Here is a 12,095-nt window from a genome sequence, read left to right as displayed (position 1 = left end):
AATTAATAAAAAAAATTTAAAAAAATAAAATAAAATATTTACAACTTCAAAAAAAATATGCCATCAGGGACTGATTTTATAAGAAATTACTTATGCATTTTTGACAAGTTTTGAGGCAGTCATTTTAACATCTATTTGTACAGCTGATCAGTGCTTACTTTACATGGATGTTTTGAAAATTTAGCAAACTACTTTAATATTCCTGTAAAGCCAGAGTTTTCTAACTTTCTTCATGTACTCACACATTGAGAAAATGATATTTAATATGTCACTCTGGTTAGTGGATCACCCCGATGTTCTCGGTTTCCGATACTTGGTCCATGGAGCATGCCCGCCTTTACCTCCTTAATGGGCCTCCTTTACCGCTTAGCCTCTCAATAGTGAAAGGGCCAATATCTTGGCACACCTGTAGCTCACTTGTGGATGTGTATACCTATGACCTTTGTGAGAAAGTAGACTAAAATGTCTGTTCTTAGGAGTTGCATATTCACTAAACATACACATTTCTGGGGAAAGTAACATTTTAAGTGGTCCATTCTAAAATGTTCACATTATGGATGATTCTAAGTCCTGCATTCCTGTTGGCCAACCAGCATATGTTTGACACCTTTGGAAACAGCTGTACTCTTACTTTCGTTTATAGCTTATAATGATAACCGAAAACCATGACTCAGAAGCATTCTGTCACTAACTAAAGTTTCGTTATGTAGTATACATTTTCTTTGATCTTGTTCTTACAACTTGGAAATTAACCTTTTAATGTGTTTAAAATATTTCCAGTTATATGGTAACAGCCGTGACAATTGTAGCTTAACAAAAAGACTCAAATCAGGCATAAAATGCCTATTTTTACAGTTTGTTTAGATTACATACCCTCTGGATTTGAAAAAGAATATTTATAAGGTTTGATGCTTTTTTAGAAAATTTGTTTCTATATTGAAATACTATTGTTTTTGAGTAGTGTGTAACACATCTTGACCTTAGAAGAGTCTGATATGTATCATTAATTTAAAACTACAGTAGTATAAAAATTATTGAATTTTAGAATAAATAACTGAAAAATTTGACATGAAAATAGCATGAAGTGTTGTAAAACCTCTACTATTTAAATATTTCTCCTCCTGGTTTCCTAATGTGGTCAGTGTAAGCACAGTTTTTCACTGGAAACCTGAGTGACCTCTGATGGTTCCCTGTCTGGTGATTCTTCACCCACCTCCTTTTCTCTGTACCTCATCCATTTCAGTAGAGCACCAAGTACTGTTGCTTCTACCATCAGCATGCCTGTCCCACTTCTGTTGTTCTAGTTTAGCATGTTACCATTTCCATCCATTTTTGCTATTGGAATTATCTTCCCAGAGCACAGTTTGATCATGTCACTTCCTTGCTTGATATTATTTTTTTTCTTTATTGCCATGGTTGGTAGCCATTGTTGTGTCACATTTAAGAAGACCCTTTACATTTGTCCCCAACATACTCTATTTCCCATTCTTTTATGCCTCAGTGTGCATAGGGGTCAGCCTATCTCCTTTCTTTAATTAATCAATTATCCAGTCACTAATATTTCTTATTTTGTTTGTATTCTGATCATGTCGTTAACTTATAGCAGACGCATCCTCACTGTGTATTCTCAGCCTGGAAGACCACTCACTCATCTATACTGACATGAGATGTTACCGTTGTACCAAGTATTCCTGTTACGTAACCCTTGTTGAGAATTATTTTTTTCTGGTAATCCTAAGCTTCCTTTAGAGAGTTTACCACACTGTGCCTTAGAATATAATTAGTTGTATAATTCATTCTCTTCTTTCACTAGATTATAATCCACTTGATGATACAGCCCATGTCTTGTTTAATTAAGGTAGTTTGATGGTTGCTTAACATAAGACAAGGAATAATACACAAACATGCACTTATCTGTACACATTTTCATTTACTCTGTTTATCTACTTTGTGTATAGCACTGCCACATACAGTGGTAGTCTATGAGGAAATAAAAAATGAATATTACATGTTCCATAAATATAATATGCCTTGAAAGAATTTATATTCTACTAGGGAAAAAAAAGACGTTGATGCAATAAACTGAAAGGCATTATACGGAAGTGCCATGAAATTCACCTCACTCACTAACAAACAGTATACATTAAGTACCGTGTCTATATATTTGTGTAAGTATTTTGACTTATTTTTGGTATTATGTCATCTCCACTTATTATATGCTTGTGTGTATATTTGTTAGATTTTTTTCTACCCATGTGATACACATCAGTTATTTGTATATAAAGTCAGGAACTATTACAAAATACACAACTTCTATTTAGCTAATTTTATTTTCAACTTTAATAAACTGAATTTAGAATTTAGCTTAATATATTATCTAAGAATTAAGTAATTTCATTTATGAATTTAGAGACTGCTTTCAGATACTGTCTTCATGTTTTTGTTAGCCTGGTTTATTTTCTTTTAAAGCGAAATAATGATTCTGCTATGCTTTTATTTAGAACATCTTGAAAAAAAAACTTTTGTAGTAATAAAAAATTCATTTTATTTGCACAGTTTGATTTCATCCAATTGTGATAGTCTTTTAAGAAACATAGAATTTATTATGTAATGTTCGTTTTATGTTTTTTAGGAAGAATGAGTTTGACTCTCATGTGTTATGATATATTGTACAGATTTGTAACATGTACATGCAATGTTCTGTGTGCTTTTCTTTATGCTCTAATATAATTAATTTGTTTCTAGATGCTGGCATCACCATCTACATCAGGTCAGCTGTCTCAGTTTGGGGCAAGTTTATACGGGCAACAAAGTAAGAATTTTGTATTTTTTCTGGAATACTTTATTTAAAGAAAATACAACTACCAAATAAAGAATAACAAATGCTGCCCTTGTGGGTTTGTTCTAGGGTTTAAAAAGAAATGTACTTAATTTTTAGTTTTTCTTATTTCACTTACATAGCAAAACCTCACTGATTATTTACTCATTCTTTCAGACCTTTCTAATTCAAAATTTGTTATTTGGATATAGGATAGATTAAAATTTATTTTGGCATCGTTTGTATCTATGTATTCCTTTGTAATATTTTTGAAGAAGAATTTGCTAAACAAATTAAAAATAGACATCTCTGTTTTCAGTTAGAGGAAGATAAAAGTTTGTTGAGTTGTTGTTTTTTTTGGGTCAGTTGACTAGGTGGTTTTGTTTGTGTTTTGCCCTTTTTAATAACGTAAGTTCATTACTTCGTAGTTTGTCAAAAGTTCTCTTTGTTTAGCAAATATTTCTTCTTTTACTTATTCAGTCTGGGTATAGAATCTATGTTGGTGTTTTGGTTTTTTTTTACTCACAGTTTAATGCTTTTTCCATATACAGGATTTTGCTTCTTTTTAAGTATTATAGTAGTTTTATAGCGCTTAGCACAGTGCCTGGCGCATAGTAAGCGCTCAATAAATGTTAGCTATTATCATATAAAATCTTTATAAAACTAAATGATAAAATCTTCCTATTTTTTTCAAACTATTAATGTATTAATAATAGTTTGTCATATCTGTTGATGTCAGAAACTGCTGCTGATCTCATCTCTGTTCATGGGAGGGGAGTGTTAAAAGGGCTATAAATTCCCAGCATAGATTACAGAATAATAAGGTAACTAGAGAAGGTTACCTTCTGGCCGAGTATCTTAACTAGCTTCAAATAAAAATCACTTATTTGATTTGAAACTCTTTCCCAGTGTAATAAAAGGTGAAGTTTTGTTAAGTATCAGAATAGTTATCATACCACTTTACCCTTGAAACTTATGTTGAAGTTTAGTAGGGGGAAGGCAGTATTTTTGTTAGATAAATATAGTTTCTGTCTACTTTTTTCTTTCTTTTGTGTCCTTTCTGTTTTGCTATGGAAAACAATTTTGTTAATACAGAATTAGTAAATAAAATTATTAATTACTTACAGATATTAGCAGTTTTCCTCCAGTTAAGCAGAGAACATATTTAAAAAGCTTTCCTTTTTAAAAAAGGTGTTGCTTATTTATCCACAAATGTTCATCCTAGTTGTTGAAAAATTAGCTAGCAATTTGTTTTATTTAGCTTGTGTTTTAGTGTGAAACCTAGTAAGTACTTTCACCTTTCTGATAATCCTTACCATGGAAATATCTAGTTATTTTAAAGCTATCCTTTATTTCTATAGAGTAACTGCAAAGAACTTACTTTGTTTTATTTTTAAAGCCCACAATTTATCACAGCAAAAAAGTAGATATGGAATGGAGAAAAATTTATATTTGAGAAGCTAAGGTTATTTGATGGAGAATGACAATTATTTTACAGTAAAATCACTTATGTGGACTTCAAAAATCTATTTTTTTAAATCTGCAAATGTGAAATTGTAATTGGGCTAAGATATGAAATGGGTTAGGATTTTTAATATAATTATTTCATTGGTGTGATAGATATTTATTGATTTCTCAATTTGTGTAGATTGTGCTGATAAGGCTATAAATGAGCAAAGTTATTTTCATTAGTAAATGTATTTTAAGGTACTCACTAGTTTAAAAAGAAGTCATGTATGACAAATATTTCCTGTTGGAATTTAGCATATTAAATGGTTGTATTCCTATAGTAGTAGTAAACCAGCATTTTCAGTGCATGGCTTACTTTTTTAATTGACATTGTGGATATTAGCCTGCAGAAAAATTGAACCTTAGATCAACTGAACCATCCAACTTAGATAGAACTAAAATGTTTCAAGTAAGGGTACAATTATTCCTTTCCAGTGTACAGATTTAGAAGCTATAAGTAGTGAAAAAAGACAGAGCCTGTATTCCCAGTCTCTGTTAGGATAGACCTGGAAGCGCCAAATAAACCATTTAGCTGGTTAGTAGTCCAGGGTTTTTTGAGACTGACGCGCTGCTTACTGCGCTAAGAAGGCATTTTGAGGTCCAGGGTTTTAATGGTATAAGTAAGTCAGCATCATGAAATGTGAGGGGCTGACCTGAGAAAGGATGGGAGATGGGAGGAATAAGTAGGTAGGAATAGATTCGTGATGTTATTCTTAGAGCAATTAATTGTTACTGTGCATTGGTCTTCATATAACTAAATTCTTTTGCCTGCCAAGCGTATTGAGGACCACCATTAACTCTGTATTCAGATTGGCAAAGTTCAGTAGGAATTTATGTAGTTAAAATGAAGGTCTCCTGTTTTTGTGTTCTTAACGATTAGAGAGATTGAGGTGGAGAAGGAAGAGCACCCTCTCCAAAATTAAGACTCATGAGATTAAACAAAGGAGGGAGCTCCTCTTGGAGTGGATACAAAACTGCTTAAACCTCCATTTTGCCAGATTTGGGTGGAAGTGATTGCATAATACCTAAGAGTATCCAGAAAACACTGGACCACAGGTTCTCCTATGATCATATTATGATTGTATCCAAATATGCAAGTAACTTTACATCCAGGAGTTTGTGTGAATACTGTACACCAAGTGATAATTGTAGAAGTCAGTGAATGGAATCTTGTATTCCAGTTGTATGATGGTCTTCTCTACTTTGAGTGTGTGCATAAAACTGTAGGTATACTTGTAGTTTTAAAGATCCCGGTGCTCCCTGAAACTGTCTACTATATTAGAACGAAAAAGGAACCAGGAGTTAATTTCTCCTGGATATTCAGTGCGTTGAAATTAAGTGGTAGTATAGTTGGAGTGACTTTTTCTTACTTACTATTACTAACAGGATTTAGGGCCTTGGAGGGTTGGAGAAAAAGGAAACTACTATTTACTGAGTGCTTCCCATATTCCTGTTCTCTTATAGGCACATGGATTAACTAGCTGTATGGATGAATCCATCATACACATTTGTATCTATCTGAATTCTCAGAGGAACCCGGTATCTAGCTGGGAGAGGAAATAAATTTGTCTTTCTGGGATCTGAACTCCTGGCTTGGTCTCATGCATTCAACAATATCCTTTAGCCTCATGTTTTAAGAACACCTATTGTGAAGGCTACTTGCATGTGGAGAACCAGAACATAGGTGGGGCGGTTCAGAAATTATGCTATTGACAATGTAGGTAGGCACATGACATATTTGGGTAGCTTCAGGAAATTGAGGACCATTTAACAGGTACTTGAATTAAAACTGAACATGCTCTCAAGAAGCACATGTTATAGTTGGGGAAGTTGACCTTTATTTAAAAATATTAAATAACAGCTTACAGTGCTAATACATAGGTTAAAAGGTATCATGTTGAATGGGATGGACAGACTTAGGTTTGGAGAGAACAGCACAGTAAGTTGCAGTGCACGTAAAAGCTTCAAAAAGGAGGTCGGAATTGAGTTTAACAAGATGCGTACTGAGTGCCTACCATGTACTATATGGAATCATGCTAGACCCTGCAGATGTGTGGTAGAAGAGATCATTCTCTTCTGTGCCATATCTGTGCAGCATACTCGTCGTATGTATGCTGTGGTGTCCTGTGTTTGTTAATTGCATGTTTTCATTGCCTTTCTATCCTCAGTACTCTGCACATGGCAGGCACTCAGTAAATGTTGAATGCATGATGAGCAAACAGTCCCTACACATAATATAGTAGGATAAGTACACAAGTTATTTTAGTAAGTAGAGGAATAAGTACAGAGTTTAATGGATGTATCTCAGGAGCAATTACATATCTTGGAGAATGATCAGGAAAGGATTTACAGATAAGATCATGTTTGACATTGGCCTTGGAGAGACTGGGTAAGGTTATTTTAATAGTGTGGAAAACATCCACAGCATGGGATAGGATAGGTTTGGGAGTGTTTCAGTTTAGTTAGGCAAGGGAAACCTATCAGGCTGTTACATTGGTTTCAGCTAAGAGCTACAATCTTCCCAGTTCTGCGGAACATGTCTCAAGATCTTCGCTACTTTTCAAGTTCAAGAACACAGCTATAGCAAATGTTTTTCCCCCAGAAAACAACTTTTTCTGGTGAAAACCATTACTCCATTAGGCTATCACATTTTATCTTCACTTTTAGGACCACCTGTTAACTTTCTTTCCATATGCATGTTTCATCTTCCTGCCCCACCCCCCAAGTTAATAGTTATAAAGTATTTACTGTGCGGTCAGGTGCTATTTTAAGTACTTTATATGAATTCACTCATTTAATCTTTACAACAACCCATGAAAGGTTAAGGGATTTGCCCAAGGTTATACAGGTAGTAAATAGTAGAGCCTAGATTATATTACTTTCTAAGTGTAACTATGTGGACATGAATTGAGAACAGCAGTTTCTTTGAAACATGGATGCTACATATTATTGTACTTACTGACTGTCATGACCCTGGGGACCATTTGCACATAGTAGAAACTACAAATGCTAAATCCATAGAGTCCAAGAGTATTGACTAAGGCATTATGGAGGATTTATTCATTTACTGTGTTATGTATTGAGTACCTACCATGAGTGAAATATTATTCCAAGATCTGAGAGTATGGCAGATAAAGTTCCTACTTGCATGGAGCTTATATTTAAATGGGGGAAGACAGAATAAGCATGCAGAGAACTTCAAGTAAATAATATAATTCTAGTAATAAGTACTATAAAAATTAAGTCAGATTAATGGATGAGTGGATGGAATTAATATTTTACATGGATCAGGCAAAGAGGCAATCTGTGAGAAGGTAATATCTGAATGGAAACCTGAATGTTGAGAAGGGGGAGTCCTTGGAAAGATCTAGGGGAGAGCTTCTGAGGTACAGACAATAATAAACGCAAAAGTTCTTACTCGTGAGAATGTGGAAGTGAACTTAATGTGTTAAAAGGAGAGTGAGACGGCCAGCATAATGAATTAAGTAGAAAATTAATGAAGTAGCAGGTGTCAGATCATGGAGTCTTGTAAAGATTTGGTAAAGAATTTAGATTGATTCTAAGCTTAATGGGAAGGATTTTTAAGATACAGAATTTTTTTTTTTTTTTTAGCTGAGCCATCCTCCCACATGTTGGCAGCTCAGCTTGGGCTGGGAATCAAACCAGCAACCCTGTTGCTCAGATCTCACACTCTTGAGCGAGCTTTTAACCAACTGAGCCACTCGGCGGGCCCTTACGGTATCATTTTTAAGAGATCACTTTGCTATGTATAAAATAGACTGGGTGGAGGAGGGACGAGTGATGAGAGAGACAAGGCTATTAATGTAGTAGTTGAGGCAAGAAAAATAGGATGACTTGAACGAGTGGTGGAGGTGTTGCGAAGTGGCCAGACTTGCGATATTTTAGAAATAGAGCTAATATGATTTGGTAATGTGGGATGTGAAAGAGAGGGGTCGAGGATGATTTCTAAGGTTTGAGACCTGTATTACCTTGTGATGGTTTCCACTAATCCAAAATAGAAACTTAGCTTGAGGAGGAGTACAAAGTATACGTAGGAGTTTCACACAGCTGTTCCTTAGGTAGAGCGCCAGCTGCTGTAAAAATCTAGCCAAATGTTGTCTGGGACGCTTTGTTGGCTCTAACATATCAGCACCTTCTCACAGTTGACACTGTTGAAGCCACTTAGCTCCATCCATGCTTCTTGTCTCACACATCCTTAGTACGCAGAAGCAAGCCTGCTCCCCCTTCAGGCCTGTCACTTGTCTGCATTTTCATACATTTTACTATTTTCTTGGAATGACCTGTTAACATTTTCATCTAGCTGACTGTTCATCACCACTACTGAATACCTGGCTAGGCCTCTCTCATTATTTAATTCATGTACAGCCTTCTCCAGGAAACGTTTTCTGATCCCAGACCCATTCTGCTCTCACTGAGTTAGTCTGAGTTAGTGGTCCTTTCTATATACAGCCAAGCTCGCCATACATATTACTGCATGTAAACACCTCAATCATAGTAGTTTTTATTGTTTTTAGTAGTCTTTTGTATCTGTAGAACAAGAGAAGGGAAAGTGTTCTTGGTGGGGAGAAGGAGATGATAAAGGGGAATGGATAGAGAAAGAAGGAAGAAGATGGTAAGCCAAATATATGGCATGTAAGAAGACTCTATATTGGAGTGAGTAAAATATTAACAGATTAGAAGAGTTGTATGTCGGTTATATTTCAGTAAAGTAAAACTGGGGAGAAAAATGAAATAAAGGTTAAGAGAATCTTTTGGGACCTGACAGAATGTTAAAGATTAAACTGTGATTGGATTTAATACTATAGAATAGTGGTTCTCAACCCTGGCTGTACCCCTAGCAACACACCTGTAGGATTTTTAAAACCCCACAGCCTATGAATTGCCCAGACCCAGACTGTCACAATTTCTGAGTATTGGACCCAGACATTAACGTTACCCAGGTGATGGAAAAGTTAGCAACTACTATAAAAAGTGGAAAGTGATTGGTTATAAAAAGGGTTTGAAATAGTCAAGAAATTAGATCGTTATTTTTATTCTTCACTATTTGTGATCTTGGGCAAGTCATTTAGTGCTTGATGTTAGTTAGTCCTTCATATATAACTTAATTGGATGATCGTCATCTATAACTTAGTTTAATGGTGATCTCTGGAGACTTTCCTGTCTTTAAAATCTTTTGATTTAATGATGGAAATTGCATAATGAAATAATGTTACAGGGAAGATTAACCAGCTACATTCAGGACAGTTTGGAGGTAAGAAGGTGGTTGTCCTTTGTTAGTGTGGGTAGGACATTGAGTTCCTAGGGGAAGCTAGCTTCTTTGGGAATGGAAAACGGGACACTTTAAGCCCTCTTGCATCAGTTAGGGATTTTTTTCTCCTCATCCTTCATTTAAGTATAAGTATTCAAGGATTTGGTTGCTGAGATTGAATTTTTTTCTTTTAAGTTGTATTGTTTATCCTTAGCAAAAGCTTGAATAAAGAAATGATATATCTTCCCATAACTATTTAAGGGATATGCTGTTAATCAGCTTGTGCAGTGAAAATAATTTATGGAAACATTTCTTAGCCCATATTCTTTTGGGTTTCTGAAAAATGATTAATATAGAATCTAATTTATCCTTTGGTTGTTCAGCACCCTACCAAATAACTAGATTCCTACTTACAATATATATTCCTCATAATACTGTATTCTTTATTATCAGTTTGTCAAAATGAAAGAAAAATTTGACTCAGAACAGTTTGAGAGCCTTTTTAACTTTTTTTTGTTCATTCTTCCTATTCTGTAAAAAAGGGAATAAATATTTTCTTTATACGATTGTTATAAGGAGGAAAGGGAATGAAGTAGCATAGTGCTTGACACAGAGATAGATGCTTGATAAATTTGAATTCTGCTGCCTTCCCAGTATACAAGTTCATGCATGAATATTTACATTTATCTGTTGTAGTTATTTTATGCCAAAACTTTTTGGTTGCGTGAGTTGTCTCCTCCCCCCCCCCCCCCTTTTTTTGTTTTTTTGTTTTAGCCTGCATGTCTTCTTGGTGTAATAATTTGGAGATGATTTTCCGTGATTGTTTCTAACTATACCAATAAAATAGTCCATTTTTCCCTTAGGACCTTGAACCTACCCAGTTGTAATAGTTTGACTCAACTAACTCAAATTTAATGACTTATATTTTATTTACTAAAAGTAAATCCTTGTATATTCCTATTCAGTGATATTAATTCTTTATGTTTTAAATGGATTTGATGTTTCCCATTGAATTTAAAAATAAGTCAATTACTAAGTATTCAAGGGTTGATCCAGTTTGAAATTGATACACTCCTTTCTGCTCTGTTGATTTTTTTCATACACACCTAGTTCAAAATGCAAATCAGACCTTTTGAATTTATTAGTTTCTTTAATGGAACTAATAAATTTAATTAAACTAAGAAATGTTTCTATTGTTGAAGGAAAAATAAAAGTAAACGCTAATCTTTGTTTCTTTATTACATAACCTTCCTCCACGCTCAGCACTATAAATTAACTCATGTTTTCCAATCCCTAACTGACATACCCATTCTTGTTTACTTCTCCAAAAGTTTTTTGCTAACGTTCAGATAACCTCCATTCTCTAAAATATTTTTGAAGTTACACATTTTCATAAGATAGAATAGAATAATATGTATGTGAAGGGTTGAAGTAAACAAATCTTAGTGAGTCTTTTAGTAGGGCTTATCAATTATTACAAAAGAGCCTAAGGATACTAGATTTTTGGAAAGTGTATGTTTACAGTATTGAAGGTGTAAAGAGAGTGAAAAAGGGGAAAAGTAAAAGTAGGGAAATAAAACTTGACAGGTGTAGAGAAGAGAGGTAGAAGGAAAATGGAAGAGAACAAGAGATGGAGGTTTAGAAAAAGTTTGAAGAGAAATAAACATTCAAAAAAAGAAAAAAGAAAGCACGAGAAAAAGCAGACTATGTAAGGGTGCTAAGATTCAGTAGGCACTCACAAGGGTGCTGATTTAGTGTTGTATTGGACTCCTACAGGGCTGCCAGTCAGAACACTAGGAGTTAAGAGATCTAAATTCTAGTCTTGGTTCTTTGTGTCACCTTGGAGAAGCCTGTTAAAAATTGTATAATATTTCTTGGTGGTTAGTAACTGTGACATACACATTTCTGCGGGAAATTTGCAGCTATAGCTGACTTTAGGACAGCGTATTTGGGGAGAAGGATGCAAACTCCCTGAGGGTAGGAGCCTTTTTCTGTCTTGACAGCTGCTGTATCCTTAAGCAGCTAGCACCATGCTTAGCACACTGTAGGCACTCAGTAAATGTTTATTGAGTGAGTGATGTGAAAAGGATCACTTTGGTGGTTCATTATGGGAGCCTCTAGAGGGCCAAGGGAAAAACTTTGTGATTGAAAGATAAGACTGATTTCTTCTGAAGAAATCTGATACAGGTCGATTTTTTTAATCTCTTCTTCCTCCTTACTTTGTCCCAGATTCAGAGAAAGTGGCTGCAGTTAGTGGTATACTCATGGCCACAAAATTTGTAGTGACCAGATGTACATATAGCGACTAAACCAACATATAATCTAGGCCAGTTCTCATGTGACTTCAAGAAACGCAGAACCAAGCTTAGGTGTTCACGGAACATGAATGAAAAGAGTAGAATATACGACCCAGCAATCCCACTCTTAGGTATTTATCCAAAAAATCCCAAGACATTAATCCAAAAAAATATATGCACCCCTATGTTCATTGCGGCGTTA

General features: G+C 34.8%; 1 protein-coding gene across 5 annotated transcripts in view; it reads left to right on the top strand.

Annotated features, from left to right (window-relative positions):
- CNOT2 (CCR4-NOT transcription complex subunit 2) overlaps positions 1-12,095 on the top strand; it is a 112,883-nt gene that overhangs the window by 75,111 nt on the left and 25,677 nt on the right. For all 5 annotated transcript variants that reach the window (XM_019651775.1, XM_019651774.1, XM_019651773.1 and 2 more), the window contains one exon: positions 2,746-2,812. In XM_019651775.1, coding sequence (XP_019507320.1) covers positions 2,746-2,812 — 67 coding nt within the window. The remainder of the gene's footprint in view (positions 1-2,745; positions 2,813-12,095) is intronic.

The sequence above is a fragment of the Hipposideros armiger genome, unplaced genomic scaffold (assembly GCF_001890085.2).
Source record: "Hipposideros armiger isolate ML-2016 unplaced genomic scaffold, ASM189008v1 scaffold_166, whole genome shotgun sequence".
Taxonomy (NCBI): domain Eukaryota; kingdom Metazoa; phylum Chordata; class Mammalia; order Chiroptera; family Hipposideridae; genus Hipposideros; species Hipposideros armiger.
The sequence above is the reverse complement of the archived record's forward strand: the minus strand, read 5'-3'. Positions and strand labels throughout refer to the sequence as shown.